We start from the raw sequence: 22883 nt of genomic DNA on the forward strand, positions 1-22883 counted from the left end.
GATCTTCTGCTCACCCTTCCCAGCCACCAGGGCCCCACGTCTCCTGCCCAGAGGCAGCCACGCTCTCCTGCTCCTTGTGGACCTTGTGGGGGAGACTGAGGGCACCGGGTGCTGCTCTGGCCCAAAGAGGAAGCTGTTCCTCAAAGATGGGGCTCCTGAGTGATGAGCATCTGGGTGTTGGCACCTCGGGGTGACTGACAGTGCTCCCAGGGCTGGGCCCAGACGCAGGTTTTCCCCAGGCAGCTGCTGCAGCCTTCCTGTTCTGGAGGGATTTGGGGGCTCAGAGCAGGAGTGACTGAATGTTGGTCACCAGTGGTTACTGGAGACAAGTTAGAATTTCAGGGGGTGCTGCTGACAAGTGTGGGGGTTGGGTAATGTTGGAGAAGCTCCCAGGATTAGATGAAGCCCAGGGAGTGTTCTTTTTTATTTTTTTAGGTGGACAGGAGGTAGAATTTATTAGCGGGTGTGAGTAAGGACAGGGCGGGACAGTGGACGCCCTCACAAGTGCAGAGCCCCCACTTGTCCAGGGGGCCACGGTTGGGGATGTGTTTAACCCCACAACCATCCAGGTGAGCCGCTTCTCAGTGATCATGTCTTCAGATGCATCCACATTAAACTTGGTAATGTGTCCCACTTCTTTGAGATGCAGGTCTTGTGGCAGCAGGAACTTGAACTTAGCCCTGAGCAGGGCCTCAGTCACATGCTGCTTCTTCCGCAGCCTGGTGTAGATGGACACGATGGCTTGGCCAATGTGAACCCTGTCACTGTACCCTGGGGCTTTCCAAAAACACCCCGCACACCTGTCTGGAGCCTAGATTGGGGGTAGCACTAGGTCAGACATGAATGTCCATTGGAAAGGGCTGTCTCTGAGGTCCCATCAGACAGCCCGCACAAGCAGCAGGCTGTTGTTGGCACACCAGGCCCCACAAAGAAAGGAACGTGGTCGCTGAATGGGCTGCAGAGCAGGGAGTGTTCTAGAGCTAGCACTGCCCTGCCGCACATGTGAGCCGCAGGGCCCCAGCAGGAGAGTGGCGGGAGGCAGAAGAGGGTCACCTGCTGCTCTGAGCCCTGGGGTGGTAGATGAGGAGCCCAGCTAGGTGGTGGCAGCACTTTCAGAGCTGGAGCCCAGAGTGTTCGAAACCAGCTCCTGTTGCTACCGAGTCCTGGGCCAACGGGTGGGTGGGGAAGACCCTCGGAGCGTGGAGCGGCCCTCGGGGTGCCATGTCTGTTAAACCGTCATCTTCGTTGTGCACAGCAATCCTGGTCTGGCAGCAGCACGGCGACATGTCCAGACTGGAGAACACATGGCTGTCCCTTGGCAGGTGCTCAGGGCCACATTGTCATGCTGGAAGGCATCCCTTGTTCTTTTCATTTAATGACTGCCTCGGGGAACTTTGCCCAGTTCCCTAGAATGGGGGCAGCAAGGAGGCCTTACTGGCTCTGGCAGGAAAGAGCCAGGCTGGATGGGCTCCCTGCTGGCCCAGCCAGCATCACCCTCGGGGACCAGCTGGCAGAGGGAAGCCCCAGACAGCACTCCCAGAGGCCTGGGGCCCCCGGCCAGCCTGGCAGCAGCCATGGTGCTGAGCCAAGGAGCCCCAAGCCCAGCTGCATCCCGGGCCCCTCGTACTCACCGAGAGTCTCAAACTGGAAGACAAGTCTAGAATGTTGGTGTCATTTCTGAGGGCAGAGTTGTCACCTGGGTGCGATTCGGCCCAGTAGACGGCTCATGTGGTCTCTTTGGTCACAGCAGGGGCCAGGGCTTGCTACTGGCATCTAGTGAGCAGAGCCAGAATGTTGCTTAACGTGGAGAGTTACTTGTCCCAAATGTCGACAGGGTGGCCATGGAGAAACCCTGCCCTAGAAACCGAGGCCCCAACACCACTGCTCCCTTCTGCTGATCCTAAAACAGCCTTTAAGTCGGGCTTATGGATCATTCAGCCTCCCCAAACAAGTTTAGTGTGATCGGACCTTTGGATCTCTGTTCAGCAAATGAATTCCTGTGTATTGTTCAATGAGTACTTGAGATAAAACGAAAAACAGAAACAATAAAAGATCCCTGAGGACACCCTTGGGGTGATCCCGGTCAAGCCTGAGGTGGTTGGTGTGTCTTCCCTGCAGGATGTTGACATGTGTGGGTTTTCTTTTGCAATGTTTAGTTTACAGTGTAAACAGACGGCAGTGGCTTTCACTGTGCCCAAGCAGGAACGGAGCACGCTCGGGGTGCGTGCGTCTGGCATCTGCAGGTGAGAAGGTGGCTTCCCGGCTCACGGAAGCATAAGGTGGTTCTGCCTCTTCTGACAACCTGCCTAGCTCCTCTGACTTCACTCATTGTTCTGGGCAATCTCACACAAAAATAAAGCAAAATTTTATTTAGAGTCAATTATTCGCTCTTTTTTTCTTTTAAGTTAAGGTGAAATTCACATAAGATAAAATTAACCAGTTTGCAGTAAGCAATTCAATGGCTTCTGGTATTTTCACCGTGTTACACAACCACAACCACAACCTTTGTCTAGTTCTGAGACTTTTATCACCCGAGGAAACCCCGTACTCGTGAATCTTCAGTCACTCCTGGACCCTCTGGTCCCTTGCTCTTGGCAACCAGCAGTTTCTGGATGTTTCATATCAATGAAATTATACAGTACGGGGCCTCTTGTGTCTGGATTCTTCACTCAGCACAGTGTTTTTGAGTTTCACCCATGGTGTAGCATGAACTGGTGCTTCATTTTTATGACTGAATAATATTCCATTGTATGGATAGAGCACATTTTATCTCCTCATCCATCGATGGACATTTGGTTTTCCAGCTTTTGAATATCATGCTTAACGCTACTGTGAGCATTTGTGTGCAAGTTTTTGTGTGGACCTGTGTTTCCAATTCTTTTGAATTGCACCCAGGAGTGGAATTCTGGGTTGTGTGTCGATTCCGGGTTCACTTTTTGAGGAACCAGTCCTTAACTCTTCAGCGAAGTTTCTTTCTCTTGACAGGAGTTCACGTGCTCCACGCCTCAACCTACCACTTCCTTAGCCTGTGGTGGGGCCGTTCACCATGAGTGGTGAGCAGACCTGCCTGTGGGGTGGTGGGGCCTGTCATGATTTCAGGTTCTAGAAAGCTCCATCAAGCATAAACATTACAAGATGACAAGACGTGTTTCTCATGGAATCACTTGAAAGTGTGGAATTCTGAATTAGATTGTAACTTCCACCTTGGGATGGGAGTTTTCTTTTATGTATGAAATCAGGAGAGAACGTTTCTGAATTGATGTGATCGAAGATCCTGTGATTTTACTGTAAATAATAAGTGTGGGAGTAACATTGAGAAAGAGGTTTTAGGTAGCTTGGTGGTTTCACTTCTCCTCCTTTCTTTTTCCCCTTATTATTTATTTGTTTGTTTATTTTTAATTGTAGCAGACTTTGCATAACATAAAATTCATCATCTTAACCATTTTCAGATGCACAGTTCAGTGGTGTTCAGGACATTCACGCTGCTGTGCAGCCGTCACCCCCATTTGTCTCCAGAAATCTCTTCACCTTCGTCTAGTAAAACTGAAGCTCTGTGGCCATTAAACGCCAACTCCCCACTCCTGTCCCCGGCCCCTGGAAGCCCACTCTGCTCTCCGTCTCTGTGAATCTGACACTCCACGACCTCATGTCAGTGGAATAGACAGCATTTTTCCTCTGAGACTAGCTTGTGTCACTGAGCACGATGTCCTGCAGCTCATTCCACATCGGAGCAGGTGTCAGGGCTTCCTTCCTTTCTAAGGTCTCCTCCCTTCCTGTGCGACCTGGAGCCGGGTGTTTTCTTAACGTGTCATGTTTGTTGTCACTCAGCTGGTATGGTGGGTCTGGGATTGACGCCTTCACGCTCTCCCACATATCTTGTGACAGTATAATTCTTTGTCATTCCTAGAATTCTACGATTTAGGAGGGGAGGAAGGATGCTAGGAAGTGTCTTGGAGACAGAACAATGCAGTGAGATAAAATGGCGTATTTCATTTGAATGATTGTGTATTTGAAGCTCTAAAAGTGTTTTCAGAGGGGTGCTAGAACACTCACTGTTCACCCACTTACGGGCTTCTAAGCGCCTGTGTCTCCGCTCGATCCACGCTCGGCCATGGGAGGAGAAGGTTTATCGTCCTTAGCAGGTCACAGGCACATCCCAGACAGGTTAGGTGGGACTCTGCAGCCTGGGTTCAGGGTTGGGTCTGGCCTCTCCCACCCGGTTCTTCGTGGCTATCGCATTGCAGGCGGGAAGTCTAAGTGTCTGGCAACAAGTTACCACATTTGATTTGGGGTTGTTAATGCGATGGCAGCGGCGGGGAACTTGATTGAACGTTTGCCGCGTGCTCGTGTCCTAGCTCTCCCAGTACCCTAGAGAGGGTGGGTCTTTATTCCTGCTCCCCAGCTTACAGATGGGCCGGGCGAGGTTTGCACCTTCCGACAGCAGACCTGGTTAGCGTGGGACTGACTGCAGGGTCACAAATGGTGAGGGCTGGTCAGCTCCGGGGCCTGAGCTGTCCCTGACACAGGGCCAAATGACAAGAACATCTAGACACGTCATTTCAGTTTTCCTAAAAGACGTTTCTGGCACTCAGGTTTCCTGATATCATCGCATTGCCTAACAATGCCTGCTGGGTGGCTGGTTGGCATTTTCTGACCACGTGTTGGCTGCGGCGTGGTTCCATATCCCTGTGTGTAGGGGTGTGCTGAAGCTGGGCGATGTGAGGTGCTCTCAGCCCTTCCGTGTGGGCTCTTGCTGTCGCAGCTGTAGCAGGAGACCCTCATGGTGGGGGGCTGGCATGCGGGAGGGAGGTGCACATGTGCTGTGGGTTGGTGGGTGGGAGACTTGTGCCTTGAAGAATTCCAACCCTAATGCCGGGGGACCGTGTCACTGAGCCTAGGACTCTCACATCTCTGGCCTGGTGTGGGAGGAGGGAGGCTGGGGGGAACTCAGCCCACAGCTGCCCACTGGCACTCTCAGGATTGGGGCCGCCCACAGGCCAGTCCCTGCCCCGCTGTGTCCACGTGAGGCGAAGAGGACTGGAGTCGGGGCACTTCAGAAGTTACCTTGTCACCTCCCACAGTGAGAGGTGTTGTCTTTCCAGAAGCCAGGGAGGGTCTTTACCTTGAAACCTGCAATGCGTATGACAACTGAGCAAGCTGTTGGTGTGCTGGAGTGTTCGTTATTGAACTCGATCTCGAGGAGTTGAGTGCAGTGGGCACGCAGGAGTGAGGGGCAGGAGAGGCAGGCTGTCAGCACGGGTGGATCCGCTGTCTCGGCTGACCAGCAGGTGCTGGGCCCATGGCTGGCCCCAGTGCAACCCCAGGGGCAGGTTGGGGGAAGGTCGCTCACAGCAGGGAGGTGCCAGGCCCAAATGCCCCTCTGAGGGGGGTGTGGGTACAGAGATAGGCAGAGGTAGAGGAGGGGTCCAGGGGATGGGATGATGGGGCCCTGAAGTCATTTAGGGTAAAGGAAGAGTGGATGAAGGGACTCTATTGTTAACGTAGGGTGTGGACATTGTAGCCAGGGGCTGGGTTCAAGGGTCTGGAGCTGGGAGGCTGGGGTGCCCCCCCTCACTGCAAGAATTTGGATGTCCCCCCAAAATAGGAGTCAGGAGATGAGCACCGATGGGTCTGGGGGCTGGGAACAGGCACTGGGGCATGGTTGGGGTTGGAGCCATGTGCTCAGGGTCTGGGTGCTCAGCCTGTCCTAAGGCAGTGGGACCAAAGGGGAGGGGGCACCTGGACTTGGGTTCCGGATGAGGCAAGGCCTGGGCCTCCCTCTCTGTTGCCCATCCAAAGACACGGCGTGGATTGGGACAAGGAGGAACGGGCACTTGCCTGTTTTCTCTACACACCTGTCCCCTGGCAGGGCTGCGCTGGGCCCTTTCACATCTTGCACATCGACTGCAAGGTAAGCCCAGGGGTTTGTTCTAGAGGCACCATTAGAGGCATCGGGGTTTCATGCAGTTCCCGATCTGCTGGGGACACACGTGCCACAGTGTGGCTCTCCTTTCCCAGGCTGAGCACAGCCTCTGTCCACCCGTGGGTGGGGCAGGGAAGCGGTGTCTTTGTGGCGCCCACCCAGGCCCAACAGTGAGTGTTTGCTGCAGTCCCGAAAGCTCGTGTCACCCTGTTCCCATGAAGCAAACCCGGATCCTGAGACACAGGTTCCAGATTTGGCCTTTGTTCCCCAGAAAGGAGAGAAACCAGATGCCCTCAGGTAGCAGGATCAAAACATCACACCTGTTGTCTGGCCACAATCTGGCCTCAACAAACAAAACAAAAAAAAAGCTCAAACAACAAAACCTCACAGAGAGAGAAATGCAGAAAACCACTTCAGAGTCCCCTGGCTTTGAATGGGAGCTGTCAGAGCCACCGAGCAGGGACCTCCCTGCCTGTGGCTGTGAGCTCCGGGAGGGGAAGGTAAGTGGCCTTTGTCTCAGACTGGCCAGACAGAACACAGAGCCCTGTGGATATGACCACAGCCAGCGCAGGGCATGGCCCTGAACACTGAGGGTGTCGCGGGCCGTGCCAACCAGGCTTAGCAGGGCGTTGGCAAGAGGAGAGCAGAGGGGTCCCCCCAGACTGTGGCCCATGGTGTGGGGTGACGAGACTCAGTGAGAGAGTAGATGAGTCAGCCCTGGCTTCCTCCTGGCCTTCCCTCCTCCACGTCCTCGGCAGACCCTCCCAGACCAGGACTGTGGTCCTCTTGGTCCACCCCCTCTGTCCACCCCGCCCACCATCAGTGGGGACTCGGGGCTGAGTGGAGTGTGGGCCCTGCCGCTCACAGCCCCAGGGGCCTCACTGGGCACAGTCAGCCTTTGTGCCTTGGTGTATTCATGGTGGTGGGTCCTGTCCAGCCTCTGAGAACATTTCTTCTTCATACCCCCTTACCTACCACCCTGTGTCAGGAGCCCACCAGGTTGGCAACAGTCGGAGGACCCCTCACCCCTGTTTCTATAGCTTTTTCTTCCCACAACCCCACATTCCATCTGTCCTGGGTGGACTAGTGTCTCCCCAAATTCACATCCAACTGGAACCTCAGGATGGGATGCTCTTTGGAAACAGGCTCTTTGCAGGTGTAATCAAGGGACATGTTGAGATGAGGCCACACTGGACTATGACTGGTGTCCTTTTAAGAAGAGAAAACGGGGGGTGGGGAGGCAGCCACATGAGGGCAGAGGCAGAGATCGGAGTGACGCGTCTGCAGGCCCAGGAATGCTGAGGAGCGCTGGCCAGCCCAGACGTGGGGGGCCTGGGACCGATTCTCCCGCAGAGCCTCCGGAAGGACCAGGCCTGCTCACACCTGGCTGTCAGACGTCTGCCTCAGAGCTGAGAAAGAGGGTCTGCTCCTGTGAGCCGCTCCGTTGCGGTGCTTGTCACGGCAGCCCCAGGAGACTGACATCCCCTCCTTCCCTGACTCGCCAGGCTTGCGGCCTTTCCCCTCTGCATCTGTTGTGTGGCAGACTCCATCCCTCTAGGGGACCCCCCTCCCGCTGTCTCCGGGGGTCGGGTCGTCCAGCATCAGCTGCTCTGCCCTTCACCTGCACTGTTAAATCACCTGCCACTGAGTCTCACAACTACGGCTCTGTCCCCTTCCACCTGGAGGGGCTGCCAGCTCCTTGGAGGCCATGGTGTGACCTCTGGCCCCAGTGTCCCATGGCATGGGCTCACCATGGGGAACACGATTGTGACCACCGTTATCCTCCTGCCAGAGTCTTTCGCCAGAGTCAGAGGGATTGGGTGGGCCCGACCTTGTCTGCAGACCCTGAAGGTGTTTCCTCACAGCATTGTGCAGGGTGGGCTGCCCCGTGTCCCGCCCCTGTTCTGTCTCCTTCCCACTGTGTCTCAGGGACACAGGATGCCAAGAAGCTGGCATGGAGTCAGTTCCAGGGTGGTTCCAGTGCTGTCGTCGCAGCCGTGGAGGACATACCCGGGACGCAGGCGGGAGTGCGCTGGGTAATCCCTGCGCTTCCCAAAATAAATTAGGCCTTTAAACTAAGCCTGACCTGCACTCGCGCAGAACAACAGAACAGTAGGGGACAGTGCTGAGGAGAAAGTGGAAGTCACCTGAATGTCAGTGAACTCACGTCCTACACAAGACCTGAGCAATCCCCCCAAACTGCCGAGGTCACCAAACCAAGGGACGTCGAGAAACTGCCACAGCCCAGGGGAGCCAGAGTGACAGGACGAGACTCAGTGTCGTGTGGGATCCTGGCTGGGGTCCTGGCACAGGAGGAGGACAGTGGGTGGAAACTGAGGGAACTGGAAGAAAGTGCCACACTGATGAGGCAGTGAGAGTAGCGCGGGCAGCTGGGCGGGTCTGTGGGGACGCTCTGCACTCTGTCTGCAATTGTTCCATACATCAAAACTGTTCCAAAATAAAAAGTTTATTTAAAAATAAAATCAATGACGCAGACAGACCACTGTCACCATTGAGGTGAACATCTATGCTGATAGCTCTCTGGACTCGGATGTGTTTTTGGTTTTGTGTGAAGTAGAAACTTATTTTTTTCCACCAACACCATGTTGTCCAGATCTGTCAGCAAATGGAGGTTTATGTTACCTTTCTGTTTTGACTGCACAGCACCCCGTTACAGGGGTATCCTGAGCTGTATTTCAGGGATCCCCTATTGATGGACATTTAGGTTTGTGTCCCTGGAGGCTTGTTAAGTTGGAGGTTGGTCCAGAAATGCAACCCAAACTATTTAAGTAAAAAGTAAATTTGTCGTCTCCTAGAACCTGGGGTGTCCAGGACAGCCCATGGCTGTGAAAGAAATTAATGCTAAGATCAGTAGTATGGTGTATGGTGTGTTTTCTGGCACATTTAACATTAGTTAATATTTAATGCTGCTTTCTGGTTACCATGTCACTGTTTTGTCCCTGAGTGTAGGTGTGTCCCTAGAATATGGCTCCTCGTTCTGGGGTATTCCGACGTGCTGTGCTGTGCCTTCCTGGGCTGCCCAAAGACGGCCCGAGTGCTGGGGCCCCCACCCCACCCCTGGGGCGGCAGGATAGCCCAGAGCACCCCAGGAAGCCCTGAGCTTTTAGCCTAAAAGCAGTATGGCCTTTGCATCTTGAGCCAGAACAAACAAATCCGTGTGCGGCTTAAGAGAAAAGGATGTTTCATAACCGTCGCCACCAGGAGACAAACAATATCCTACCTGTATTATTGTAACAGGTCTTTGCAAAAAAAAAAAAAAAATCAAACAGCCACAGAAAAATAGCTCACGCGGAAGATGGAACGTCTTGATGCTGTTTATGTGAATGTCAGTGTTGGGGCTGAAGAGATGCCATGGGAAAGCTCGGTTCTTCCCTGCCACCCCGTCCCCTCCTCCTGTCCCCTCCTCCTGTGCCCTCCCTCCCTTCCACAACTGTTTGTCCAGCACTTCTGAGTACCAGGAACTGTTCTAGATGTGACGGGTGCAGCAGGAACAAGACCTACAGGTTCTCCGTCCTCAGAGACTCACAGGAGAAAGGGCCATAAACAAACAAGAATGAAATCGGGTTGCGGTTGCTCCCGTGCAGGAATTAAAGCAGGGATGTGGCAGAGCGGGACTGACGGGTGCTCGGCATGGAAGTCTCTCTCATGAGGGCCGTTTAGCTGAGACCTGGATGGCTGAGGAGTAGGCACTGGCTGACGAGGGCAGCAGCACTCCAGGCAGAAGACAGGACGTGCAGAGGCCCTGGGGCGGGAAGAGGGACCACAGGGTGACAGGGAGGTGTCACTACAACGAGGGGAGAGGGCGGTGGGGAAGATCACGTAGGACCATAAGACGGGGTAAGGGGTGTGGATTTTATTCTGGGTGCCATTGGGGCCACAGGGGACTGGGATGATGAGGTTGACATTTTAAGATGACCCTGTGGCTACGGTGTGAGGACGATGGTGGGGGGACACAGGCTGGCAGACCCGAGGGGCATCCTGCGCATGGCTGAGCGCTGCCTGTGAGTCCTAGTCAGGCTATCTGTTTTCTTTTTTTAATTTTTAATTGTGGTGAAATACACATAACATAAAATTTACCATCTTAACCATTTTTAGGTGTGCAGTTCAGTGGCATTATGGCAACTCATACAGGTGGAATCTCCCAGTGTTGTCCTTCTGTGACTGGCTCATGTCACTCAGCATGATGTCCTCAAGGTTCATCCATGCTGTAGCAGGTTTCAGAATTTCCTTCCTTCTTAAGACTGACTGATATTCCCCCGGATGGACAGACCACACTGTTTATCCGTCCATCTGTTGGTGGGGCTCGGGCTGCTTGCGCGTTCTGGCCCCTGTCATTAGTGCCACATGAGCACGGGTGTGGATGGCTGCTTCCAGTGCCGTGGCCAGTGCTGTTGCCTCTGCAGTGGCTGTTGAGCCGAGCAGAGGGAGGAATCCGAGGACTTGTGGAACATCCTCTGGAGCAGCTGGGAGAGCCAGGCAGGCCCAGGGATATGCTCAGTTCTCTTTTGGGGTCATTCTAGGTTGATTTTCCCGTGACAACCCCCAGATAAGCACTGGGTTTGTGCGTGTGGAATTCCGGGAGGAGGCTGGGGCTGGAGATGTGGGTTTGGGGCCTTGGGACTGATGTGGTCACCTGGGGAGGTTGCAGAGATGGGAGGAGAGGCCGTGTGGAGATGAGCCCGGTCATGAGGACGTTGAGGTCAGTGGAGGGTGGGGAACACAGTGTCATGGCCAGTCTCGGACGCTGAGAACAGGTATGTTAAAGTGCTCAGGTGTGGCTGAGCGCATGAGTGAGATGGAAACAGAGAAGTGGGCTTGACCTTGACCACCAGGCAGCTGTTGGTGACCTTAGCCAGTGCGTCTCAGGGGAGTGGCAGGGCTGCAGGGCAGTCTGGGGCTGGGTTGGGAGAGACGGAAGGTGAGGAAGTGGAAGTGGCAGGTGCGCAGAGCTCTCTGCAGACGTTCTGCCGTGCAGGAGAGCAGAGAGTGGGGCGGCTGCTGACAGGCTCAGGGCTGGGGCGGGGACTCCGGGGGTGTGTTCGTGTGTCCCCAGCGGTCACTCAGCACAGAGGGGGAGTGGATGCAAGAGGAAGGGGTGCTGGGCAGAGGTACTGAGCAGGAGGGGCTGCTTCTTGGGGAGGAATCCTCCTCCGCCTTAGGAGGGTGCAGAGATGCAGGGGCTGGTGGGCCTGGGCGCGGGGGGTCATGTCACTTCCTCAGTGATGTGTCCCCTGAGATCGTCCACTGCGAAGAGAGAGGCAGGGCAGGAGGGTTGGTGGGATGTGGATGCTGAGATTGGAGGAGATGGCAAAGACCGCCACAGCCTTACGTGGCTCTGACACAGCAGCATGTGTCCTGGCCCGGCCCAGCCTCAAGGAGATGAGCGCCCGTAGAGAAACCTGGGGGCTGTGAGCTTGTCCTGGGATGCAAATAACGAGCGTTCAGGAGTGAAGCCTGTCCTCCCTCCCCTGGGCAGATAGGTACCGAGTGCTCGTGGGTGGCAGAGCCGGGGCTGGGCACTGGGGACACGCAGCTTGCACTGGTTGGGGGAGGGGTAATCTCTGGGAAGGCTTCCTGGAGGAGGAGATGCTGGACTCAGCCTGGAAGATGTGCAGACAAAGATGGATGGGAGGAGGAGGGAACGGGCAGGTAAGAGACCACCTGGGTCGGAGGGCACGGGGCTGCGTGGGGCCCACTTTGGTGGTGGCCGGGGGCCTCTGTGCTGGAGGCTGGTGCACACTCCGCTCTCGGAGGTGCTTTTCTCAGTTGGGCACTTAGAAGGCAGAAGGATCCTGATGGGTACTAAAATTTGGTTTTAATTGGGATTTCCATTTTTTTCTCCTGTTGCAATAAAGTATATTTTAGAAACCAAAACATACATGCTTATTGTGGGAAACCTGAGTGACAGGTTTGGCTGTGGCTGTCCCCGCGCCGGCTGTGCAGCGTGGACTTGCATGCAGACCCGTGAGTCCTTGGGCATCTGGGTTTTATGCCAGAGCGAGAGGCGCCCTCCCCACGCTGAGGGTGTGCATGTGTTATTTTCGTTTTGTAAATTCAGCCTTGCCAGTTATCGGGAGGACTGAGTGGAGCAGGAGAACAGCGCTCAGTGCCTGACCCGGGACTTACTGGTGACCGGGGCGGAGGCCGGGGCTCCCCTGCGGCCGGGCGCGCGTTCCTGGGCGTGAAGCTCATCTTCTCTGTGCCTCGGTTTTCCCACCTGTTCAATGGGTGGTGCCAGTTCTGTCAGAATCTCCTGGGATCGCAAGTTTGCTGCCGTGATCAGACAAAGCACCTGAATGTGCTGGGACTCAGCATGGGTGTGCTCCTTCGTTCTGGACAAGTGACGTGGCTCACGGTCCCCCCACGGGCAGGCGGGAGAGGACCAGGGCCGAAGAAGCACGTCAAAGTGGTGGTCGTGGGGGGGGGGGGAGCAGGGGTGCCCAGGCCCACTTCTCCTTCGCTAATTGTGTGCCAGGCTGTTCCTGGGTTGGGGCCGGTAGCATCCGAGTGACCCGACTCTCCTTGTGTCCCGCAGATGGCGTCCACAGCGTCACGGCCCTCTGCACCCTGCGCGTCACCATCATCACGGACAACATGCTGACCAACAGCATCACCGTCCGCCTGGAGAACATGTCCCAGGAGAAGTTCCTCTCCCCGCTGCTGTCCCTCTTCGTGGAGGGGGTGGCCACGGTGCTGTCTACCACCAAGGACGATATTTTCGTCTTCAACATCCAGAACGACACGGACGTCAGCTCCAACATCCTGAACGTGACCTTCTCGGCGCTGCTGCCCGGCGGCGTCCGTGATCAGTTCTTCCCGTCCGAGGACCTGCAGGAGCAGCTGTACCTGAACCGCACGCTGCTCACGGCCATCTCCACCCAGCGCGTGCTGCCCTTCGACGACAACATCTGCCTGCGCGAGCCCTGCGAGAACTACATGAAGTGCGTCTCGGTGCTCAGGTTCGACAGCTCGGCTCCCTTCATCAGCTCCACGACCGTGCTCTTCCGGCCCATCCACCCCATCAACGGCCTGCGCTGCCGCTGCCCGCCCGGCTTCACCGGCGACTACTGCGAGACCGAGATCGACCTGTGCTACTCCAGCCCGTGTGGCGCCCACGGCCGCTGCCGCAGCCGCGAGGGAGGCTACACCTGTGAGTGCTTCCAGGACTTCACCGGTAGGTGGCCGGAGGGTGCTGCCTGGGGCCTGCGGGCCGGGGCTCGGCGCCGGTGCACAGAGGGTCTCGGCTTGTGTGTCGGATGGTTTCTTAGGGTTTCCTCTTCCGCTCCCCTCCTGGGGCATGGTCAAGTGGCCCTTTCTCAGCCAGGGCGCCCGCGGGAAGACACCTTCCTGACGGGAGCCACAGTCTTCCTCGTCTTCCCTGTGTGACCTGAGTCACCCTCTATGAGAGCAGAAGGGGAAGGCAATGGTGTGAGATCCACTTAAAAAGCAAAAGCAAAACCCGAGTGCGTGAAATGACATGTGCTGCTTTTGAGTGGCGTGAAACTTAAAGTAGTTTATTCCAGATCGCACGTTTAATTGGCGTGTGAACAGCAGAACTGGGGTACGTAGGGATCATGGGCCGTTCACCACTCGGGTCTCGAAAGATGTTGCTGGCTTCTTCGTGCCTCGTTGTCACAGTGGAAAGTGACCTACCTCCTCTGCCTCTGAAGACGCACTTACCGTGAGACATCCTGACCAAACACACAGATAAATGGCTCCAAATGCAGCCAACGGTTGTTTTGAAAAAGAAAGAGCCAGCCCAAGAGCAGTAGGAAAACACTCATTCCCTGCGTCCCCGCCGCGAATTTCACTTTGGTCTTTGATCGCCTGTTATGTGCAATCACGGTCCATTTGAGAAATGAGTGTGCGGTGGTCCCGCCTGGGAACAGTCCGTCTTCTTGGAAACTCTCTGGGGATTAGGCGGGACGTGGTTCATACCGGAGGTAACTTTGAGATCCTTCCATCGACTCTGCCCTAATGTGTTTAATATAAACACCAGAGAAATTGTTGTGTGCTCGCGCGGGAGTTTTATGCAGCACCCAGCACACGTTTGTCGAGCTTATGACAAGGGTCGGAGGTATTAGCAGGTATTTGTGGAGCAGGAAGAAAGCAGGAGCACAGAGGAGGGATGACTCGCAGGGCTCTTGGCATCAGAAGAGGAGGAAGAGCCACCGGGGCGGGCACTTGGCAGGCAGACGGGGTGGGGGCTGCCGGGCGGGACGTGCCTCGCAGTGCGCTGCTTGTAATCTGGTAATTAATTTCAGGAAAGGCATTTTGATTGCCTGCCCCGTTTTCTTCATCCCCCCTGCCCCCCGCCTGTCTGTGGCTGTCTGTCGGTCTGGTGGTCCTGTCTGGTTCCTGAGGTCCCTTCCCCGCTGTCTCGCTGAGAGTTAATCCTAAATTCCTGCCTACACTGGGGCTTGGCAGTGACTGAGGAAGGCAAAGGCGGCAGGAGACCCCCCGCCCTGCAGCCCACACCCGAGTGGGGGGCTCTTCCCTCCTGCCCTGAGTTTCAGCGGGGCCCTGTGCCATGCCACCTTCTCGACGGGCAGTGGTCCTCCCCTCCCGCCTCATGGCCTAGAGTTGGTGTCTCCGCCTGCTCTGAAGTGCCTGATCAGGTGTTGCAGCCAGCCACACAGTCGGCCCTCTCCTTTCTGGAAGGTGCCCATGGGTGAGCCTGCATCCCACTTCCCCCACACCCCCACCCTGCCGCGTGGCCTGGGGGGCAGTGCTTTGGCTGGCTGTCCTGATTTGGATGGAGAAGCTGTGGCCGAGGGTCCCTGGGAGAGGGCCTGGGGCACTCCAGGGTGTTGGCAAGTATACAGCCTTCAGTCACTAAACAGATATTTATGGAGTGTCTGCTATATTCCAGGCAAGTGCACACAGTCAGAGCTCACTCTTGCCCATTCAGGTGGGTGACCCAGGTTAATCCCTTGCAGTTGGCCCTTTGATTGGTCACGAGCCCTCTCAAGCATCCCCACCTCCAGCGACTTTGTCCTGCAGCTGGGCCGGGAGCCCTAGGGTGGTGCCTAACATGGTGTCATGGAGGCCAGGCACCAGCCGCCTGGGCCACTAGCAGCAGGCCTGTTGGAGAATCCGGGGTGGAGAAAGCTTGGGGCTACGCTGGGGCAGGGCAAGCTGAGGCCACTGGGGACCCCTGGACCGACAGATCCCCCCAAAGACAGACTGACCACATTGGGCAGAATCAACTTCTGAAGTTCTCAGGTTTCCTTTTCATCATGAGAATCATTTTCAGAAAAATAATGACTGGGGAATGGTCATGTCTGTCATTGCCAGTAAGACCCACTAAAATGTAATGATTGGCATAAGACTAATTTGAATCTCTTTGGGCACTAAAATTATCATATGTATTTCCCTCAGAGATAAGACTAATTAAGACTGATTATTTTCACCCAGTCCCTCTTCCTCTCTTTTTTCCCTGTTTCCCTTTGAAGCTCCATTTTTTTCTGCATGGAGGTAATTGAGCTCATTCATGCTTGATGAAAGTGGTGCTGTCGTCACCAGCGTTTTGTTACTGGCTCCCTGGTAAGCTGAGCTCCGCTCCGGGGCCTCGAGGTTGGAATCGGCCCAAGCCACACTGGGAGCCCCCACTGCAGGACAGGAGATGGCAGGAGACCCAGCCGAGCTGGGTGAAGGAAGGTAGCAATTAATTTCAGGAAAAGCTCAACGAATTTGATGCTGGAAAAAATACCCCTGATAGCTGTCCTGAGTTTCCGACACCTACTTTGCCCTTAGAGAAGTACCAAGGCCCGGGCACGTGGATTCCCCTGGACTTTGCAGGGCTGCTACCCCTCTTCCCTCCCATGGTATGTCCCTGCAAATGAAGCTGTGCGTTGGGACTGTAGTTAGGGTCTGCAACTATCCCACTCTCTGAAGGGAGCAGGGACAGGAAGATTTAAGGCGCTGGCAGTTTAGATGCTTGGTGGTCACTCTCCCACTTTGTCAGCTCAGCAGATGTTCCCAAACAGTCAAGAGTGACAAACACAGCCTTGTGTTCCTCGGCTCTCAGCCTCCCTGTTTGTAAACATTGTAGTCTTGGTTTTTGTTAAGTTCCTTAAGGACGTGGGCCTTAGGCCTCCACTGGCTACTGTCCCCACCTCTGCCCGCCTGCTGTCTGTCTGAAAAGCCGCTCCTCCTGGGCCATCTGTCAGTCATGTGCCTCCCTCACAATCCATCTCAGTGCTCTGGGAATGTTCTGGAAGGTTCCTGACCTCCTTGGGTTTCCTCCCTGGAAGCTTCCTGGGTGCCCTGTTTTTGCTGTGACTGCTGGGCTCTCACTTTGGGTGGGATTTGTTGATTTCCATGTCTGTGTCACTCAGGACAGCAGCGACTTGTAGCTAATATTTATTGAGCACTTCGCTGTCCTGGTTACTGTTCCAGATGATTCTACACGTATTTCCCCATTTAGTTCTCAGGGCAGCTCTATGGCCCCGTTTTATAAATGGAGAACTGAGGTACAGAACACTAAAGCACCTAGCCCAGTGGTTCTCAACTGGGGGTGATTTTGCCCCCCAGGGGACATTTGACAATGTCCAAAGACATTTTTGGTTGTCACAACTGGGAGTTGGGTGCTAGTGGGTAGAGACCAGGGAAGTGGCTCAGCATCCTGCCATGCACAGGAGGGTCCCCATAACGAAGAATGGTCCAGCTCAACATGTCCCTACAGCTGAGGCTGAGGACCCCTGCCGCTGACACAGCTGAGTGAGGCCAGGATTCGAACCGGGGCTCTGGCGTCTGACTCCAGCTCCTCAGCCCTGTGACCTCCGTGAGGGTGGAAATGCCGGAACACCTATTCACTGCTCCTTTCTCCTTCTTGTTTATTTAACAGCATTTTGTCAGAAGTGCCTTCTGTGTTCCTGGCACTAGGGTTCAAAGGTGAAGGGTGAAGGTGAGCCTGTCCCCCGAGGGTAGGGAGGAAACTGTCCCTTCCTAGCAAGAAACTCATTAAAGCAGGGTGAGCCTCAGGGCTTGATTTTGAATCCTGGCCCCACCTCTCGGTACATCCTCTCCACGATCACAGTCATGGTCAGTCCCTCCTTACTAAAATGGCTATTGAGGGCATGTGACATCATGGGCTCTGCTCCAACTAAGCCTTTTTGAAGTATCTGTGACAACCCATGAGGTGGGGACAGTTGTCATCCCAGCTTTACCAACACCAAGGTGCAGAGCCACATTGCCCCTTGCTGTCCTCATGCGGATAACTCTGGCCTTCCAGAAAAGTGCTGACTCCTCTCACCGCAGCCCTTGCACCTTGAGTGCACTTCCCCCAGGTCTTCTGTGAATGTCCCCTCCCTGCCCCGCTCCTCTGCCCACTGCAGCCCCTGCCCCGTGGCAGTGGTCGGAGGTGGGATCGGTCTGTGCCTGGCCGGACGCGGGCATACAGTAGGCACTGTGTGCGAGTGAGACAGGGTCGGGGCCAGCTGAATGTTCCTCCACGTGGGCCAGAGGAAGCGTCCCCAGGGGACTGTGGTCCACTCTGTGTTGTCGTCACAGTGACGCCTTTGCTGTTTTTGGTGCTGAGCTGGGAGAGAAAGGCTCTCCAAGAACATGCCCTCCCTGCCCCGTCTCCTCAGTCCCAGCCTAGGGGACGCCGACTACTCCCGGCTTGGTCCTGTGGGTGAGCACAGGCCAGGCTCCTGCCTGGGCCTGCTCTTGTGCCCGTCACACGGGGAAGCTGGGCGTCAGCCCCAGCTCTCCAGCTGTCCTGCGAGGCCTCTCCCCCCTCCTCTCTCTCCCCCCACAATCTGGAGAACTGGGAGCCTCGATTTGTCACCACAGATTAACGTCTTCCCACAGGGTACATTCCTGAGTGGCAGCTTTCACAGCGCTGGGGAGGGCGGGCTTTCCTGCAGTGTCTCAGGTGGAGGGTGGTGGCCCGTGTCACTTACGGCTGACCCTGGTGCCCTTCCTGGGAGCGCTTGTGGGCTGGGTCTTCTTTGTCATGGTCAAGCTGATATTCTTGATTCCCTGCTTCTAGGACCCTGAGCCATGTGTCTGGATTCTGAGCGGGTTTCAGCAAACTCAGGCGCACAGTCCTCACTTGGCTGCTGAGCACGGAGCCACGGCCGTCCCTGGGCTGCACACGCTGCCTGGACTTCGAGTTGTGCTGGGTGCCCCTTAGCCAGGCTTTACCCAGGTTTGGGCATCGGTGGGTCAGTGGCCGAGTGGGAGAACTTCAGTGGTGCTGGCTTTGAGCATATACCAATTCCACCGGGCCGGGATGTCCCAGTTGCCCTGTGTGAGGGCCTCTCCAGGGCCAGGCACCCAGACTGTCCCCATGAGGGCCTCCTGGGGCCAAGAACATGTTGTGCAGGTTCAAGACCAGAGAAACTTTTGCCATAAAAATCTGATCACCTGTCTGCTCATGGGAAAATTTTAAAAATAAATTCTGGCACCTCTCTGATTTTGTTTTAAAATATACACGTTCCTCCACCTCTGAGTTTCATCTCAAATCCCGTCAGAGCAATGGCGTTCCCACCGTCATGTGGTCGCTAATGCACCAATCGACCCCAAGCCCCACATGCTGCGCTTTGGTGTGAGGCTGAAAACGCCCTCGCCCTCGTTCAGAGCTGCACCAGCTGCTGGGGAGGGACGTTCTCTCAGCGCAGGACAGAGACGGTCTGCCAGCGCTTCCTGCAACTTCCAGGATTAAAGCTCCACTTCGAAGTATTCCTAGTAAAGTTGAGTTTAGTCCCTAAACTGACAGTTAATCATCACTGAAAATGGAAATCATTACATAGCCTATAATTAAAATCTCAGATAAAGCAGAGACAGAATCCTTTCTTAGGAAAACGTGCCTTTCAGATGTTCAGGCTTACATCAAGTTTTTGTCTCAGGCACCTCTCAGGTCTTTTGCATTTGGCTCTCTCTGCAGATTCCAGGTTGGAGCGTCCGGCATTTCTCTGATGCATTATCAGAAAGCTAGGGCATTACTGCATTTTCAGGGTGAATTACTTTCCATTAAAATCATGTACTGAGGGGTCAAGGTGTGGATCAGTTAGCCAGGGGTCTCCTGTTCTCCTCCATGGAATTCCCCCCAAACTGGGGCTTTCGATGAATAGAATTAGCTTCCTGGGTAGGGTGTACAGGCACAGCCAATCAGCCGCTGGGGACAGGGATGGTCTCAGATGGAGCCTGCGTTCCTCCCTGGGGCTTCTGTTAATGTCCTCTGGCTGCTGCCACAAGGTACTACAGACTGGTGGCTTAAAACAACAGAAATCTATTTCTGGAGGCCAGAAGTCCAAAGTGAAGGTGTGGGCAGGGCTGTGCTCCTTCCGGAGGCTCTAGAGGAGGATCCTTCCTGCCTCTTCCAGCTCCCGGTGGCTCCAGGTGATCCCTGCCCTGTAGATGCGTCACTCCGATCCCCGCCTCTGTCTGCACGTGGCCTTCTCCCCGTGTGCATCTGTCTTTGTGTCCACATCTCTCTCTTCTTATGAAGATACTAGTCAGGGATCAGGGCCCACCTAAGCTGGTGTGACCTCATCTTAACTTGATTACATCTGCAAGAGCCTACAGGTATTTCCCAATACTCCTTCACAGGTACTAGGAGTTGAGTAAGGCCTGAACGTAGTGATTTTGGGGACAGAATTCAACCCGCCCCAGGGCTCCTGGCACCTGCTTGTCAACCTGCTTGTCGAGCGTCTGCTGGGGCTGGAGGACGTTCCTGGACAGGAGACAGGTTTCTGTGGTTTGTTTTCCTTTAAGAAATCTAAATACAAGAGCATGAGACTTCCCCACTTCCCAGCCAGGGAGCTTCCAGGTGTGTCAGCCGAGCTGGGCACAGGGCATGAGTCAGCGAGAAGGAAAAGTCTGCGCTGAAACATCTGACCACGGTGAGCAGAGTGACCCAGAGACGAGCCGCGTGCATAAAAACCTCGTCGTTTAAAGCCCACGTTGTCCCTGCTGACTTTGCAGTCTGTGCCTGGTGGGGAGACCAGGCTGCATGGCCAGGTCCTGGCCGGGGCTTCCCTCACTGCAGGTTGTGAGTCTGTGTGTATGCGTTAGGACAGCAGCTGCTTCTGCAGAAAGAGCCAGAACACCAGCTCCAGAGAGTCGGGCTGGGCTTGCTGTTCATCCTGCACTGGGTTTCCAGGGCTGCTGTAACACATTTCCACCCAAGAGAGGCTTGAAAACAGCACAGATGTATTCTCTCTCAGTTCTGGAGGCTGGAAGTGTGATGTCAAGGGGCCGGAGCCGATGGGGAGGGGTGTGGGGAGGGTCAGGCCACTTCCTGCTGACAACACATTGGGGGGAGTCAACCAGACAGCTGTCTGCAGCGAGGCTGGAAAGGGCTGTGCCCAGCATGTTATCAGTGTGCAAAGGAACCGTGCCAGCGACCCAACAGCAACGTGTCCAGACTCAGCTGGAATGCTAACGAAAAGTTTTAAAGGCTGCTGCTTTCTCTGGGGGACTGTCCCCAGAAAAAGATTTCTGCTAAATCTGCTAGTTACCTTGGTGTATTTAGGGTCTGTGTCCATTTCCTGTGGATGCTGTAATAAATGCCCACAAACGGCGGCTCTTAAACAGCAGAAATCAATTCTTTCACAGTCCTCAGGCCAGAAGTCTGAAATCAAGGTGTGGCAGGGCCCTGCTCCTTCCCAAGGCTCTAGGGGAAGATCCTTCCTGCCTCTTCCAGCTCCTGGTGGCTCCAGGCATCCCTGGGCTCGGGCAGCATCTCTCCAGCCCCTGCCAACGTCTTCACATGGCCTCTCCCTCTTCCCCTGGCCCCTCTCTTATAAAAACACCCGTGATGGGAGAATTCTGTCAACTGTCACCTTCTGCCCAAGAAATCCCAGCCTGCTGCTGGCCTGCCCCACGCACCTGCTGAGCCAGCCCTACTAGCATGGGTACAAATTCCTCAAAATCTCTCTCTCTGTACACATGTATCCTACTGGTTGTTTCTCTGGTAGAACCTTGACTGATACAACTGTTATTTAAGATGGTATTTTAAAAGTTTTTTATATCTTAAAAAGAGTTTTCATACGATTGAGTAGGGCCCCCAAGATAAGTATTGTCTCATCTCAAGATTCTTAATTTAACTATATTTTTACCATACAAGGTAATATTCACATCTTTTGTCATTTAAGGTGATATTCGCAGGTTCGGGAATTAGGATGTAGATATATCTTTTGGGGGGCTACCATTTCGCCTACTACAGGGCGGATTATTCTTTCATCTTTCCACACCATCATCGGTGTCAAGGAGAGGGAGGTTGGGGACAGTGCCCCTCTTCTGAAAGGAAGTGTCCCTGAGCGTGATTCCAAGCTGCAATTGTCAGAGATTGTCTGGGCTTGTGTGCCTGCTGGAACCTTCGGCTTTTGAGCTGCTTTGAGCACCAAGAGAGTTAAATACACAGCAGCCACTCAGGTTTAGCAGGGCTTCCACTCCTCAAACACGCAGGTGGCTCCTGTAAGAAAAAGCAAAGCCGTGGATAGGTGGGAAACATTTTTCTTTGCTGCTGGAATGCGTTTTCTATTTATATATTTTTTTAAATGGGTGTGTCTGGAGTTCTGGGAATTTGCTTCAAAGACAATGAAGTCACCCTGAGAAGGCCAGCCCTGGACAAGCCTGCAGTTCTCGGGCCTTTCCTCACCTCTGGACTCTGGCTTCTCTCTCTCCCAGCTCCTCCTGCAGGGTGGGGCTGGCAGGGGGTGGGCAGGTGTCTGGGACTCCACGGTTGAGGCTGAGGCTTTTCCCGGTAGCCCTGCCAGGTGGTGGCAGGCTGGGCTGCCTGTGGGTGTGGCTCAGGAAGGGCCTCCAGGTGCAGTGCAGGTCGCCAGGAGGTGAGAAAGTCAGACAAGCTTAGAACTCCTGAGTGAGGCGGAGGGAAGGTGATAAGGGGAAGGGTGAGGTGATGGGAAACAGAACCAAGAGGTCTAAAGGAAGCTGGGGAAGAGGAGAGGGGCATGGGGGCCCAAGGGGTGAGAGATGAAGCCTCAGTCCTGGTGCAGGCTCTGAGCTCAGGGCTTTGCAGAGTGAGCTCATTTCATCCGACACCAGCCTCGTGGGTACTAGGCGTAGCTTCCGGGCAAGAGAGACAGACATCCCTTGCCTTCAGGCATGGATATACAGCTGGAAAAACTCAGGTACCAGTCAGGAGGTTGCTCAGGTAAGCTCTGTCCCTGGCAGTGATGCTGCAGAGGTTTGGTGGAATGGGGTGCCAAGGCCCCCGTAATCCTGCCCCCTGGGTTGCCCCTCCTACAGTGACATTCTGGAGGAGCCACTGATCCTGCAAAGGCAGTGAAGTTGGCCATCACTCTCTGTGTATGGACACTGAGGCAGACATGGGTTTAACACACGCCCCCACCCTTGCAGCTGTGTGACCCAGCTCGAGTTATTACCCCCCTGTGCCTTCCTTTAGCCCTCCGTATGGCCAGGTGTTGAGGCCTGCCCTGGAGGGGGTGTATCTGGTGACACGCTGACAGCCCGCAGATGAGGTGCAGCTGGAATGCTCCTTATCTTTTCTTCATCCCCCAGATGTGGACCTGGTAATAATCAGGGTCAGAGGGCATCAGTCTGAGCTATTTGGGCTTCACCGTGGCTCTGTGGCCCTGCCCTTTCAGTCTATCTGTCTGTCTCCACGTCAGCCTGTTTCTCAGAGCTGGGTGGCCACACGTCCTTCTCTGCAGCTCTGTTGCTGGACATAGGGCCCAGTGGCTGAGGGCCCCTGCCAGTCACGCTTCTGCCCAGGGCTGCATACCGCCCCTGAAGAGGCGGGTCCTAAGTGGCTCTGGACTGCTCTGCAGGACCCATTGCCCAGGCTGCAGCCCCCTGGAGCTTTTCTGTGCAGCCCCTATGCCAGGCAGGCCTTGCTGGTGTGGGGCTGGATGTGGCTGGACAGGAGAGGGCTGGGGCTCTGCTCTGTGGTGGGAACCGTTGCCTGTGTGTGTGCACGCACGTCTGCATGTGTGTGTGCATG

The 22883-nt window shown here is 55.1% G+C and overlaps 1 protein-coding gene and 1 pseudogene across 1 annotated transcript in view; one reads left to right on the forward strand and one right to left on the reverse strand.

Moving 5' to 3' along the window:
* Positions 1–22883, forward strand: part of CELSR1 (cadherin EGF LAG seven-pass G-type receptor 1) — a 149926-nt gene that overhangs the window by 46872 nt on the left and 80171 nt on the right. The window contains exon 2 of the mRNA XM_063075249.1: positions 12480–13118. Within this exon, the coding sequence (XP_062931319.1) occupies positions 12480–13118 (639 nt within the window). The remainder of the gene's footprint in view (positions 1–12479; positions 13119–22883) is intronic.
* On the reverse strand, positions 859–961 carry LOC134361391 (small nucleolar RNA SNORA70; annotated as a pseudogene).

The sequence above is a fragment of the Cynocephalus volans genome, chromosome 12, assembly GCF_027409185.1.
Source record: "Cynocephalus volans isolate mCynVol1 chromosome 12, mCynVol1.pri, whole genome shotgun sequence".
Classification (NCBI taxonomy): Eukaryota; Metazoa; Chordata; class Mammalia; order Dermoptera; family Cynocephalidae; genus Cynocephalus; species Cynocephalus volans.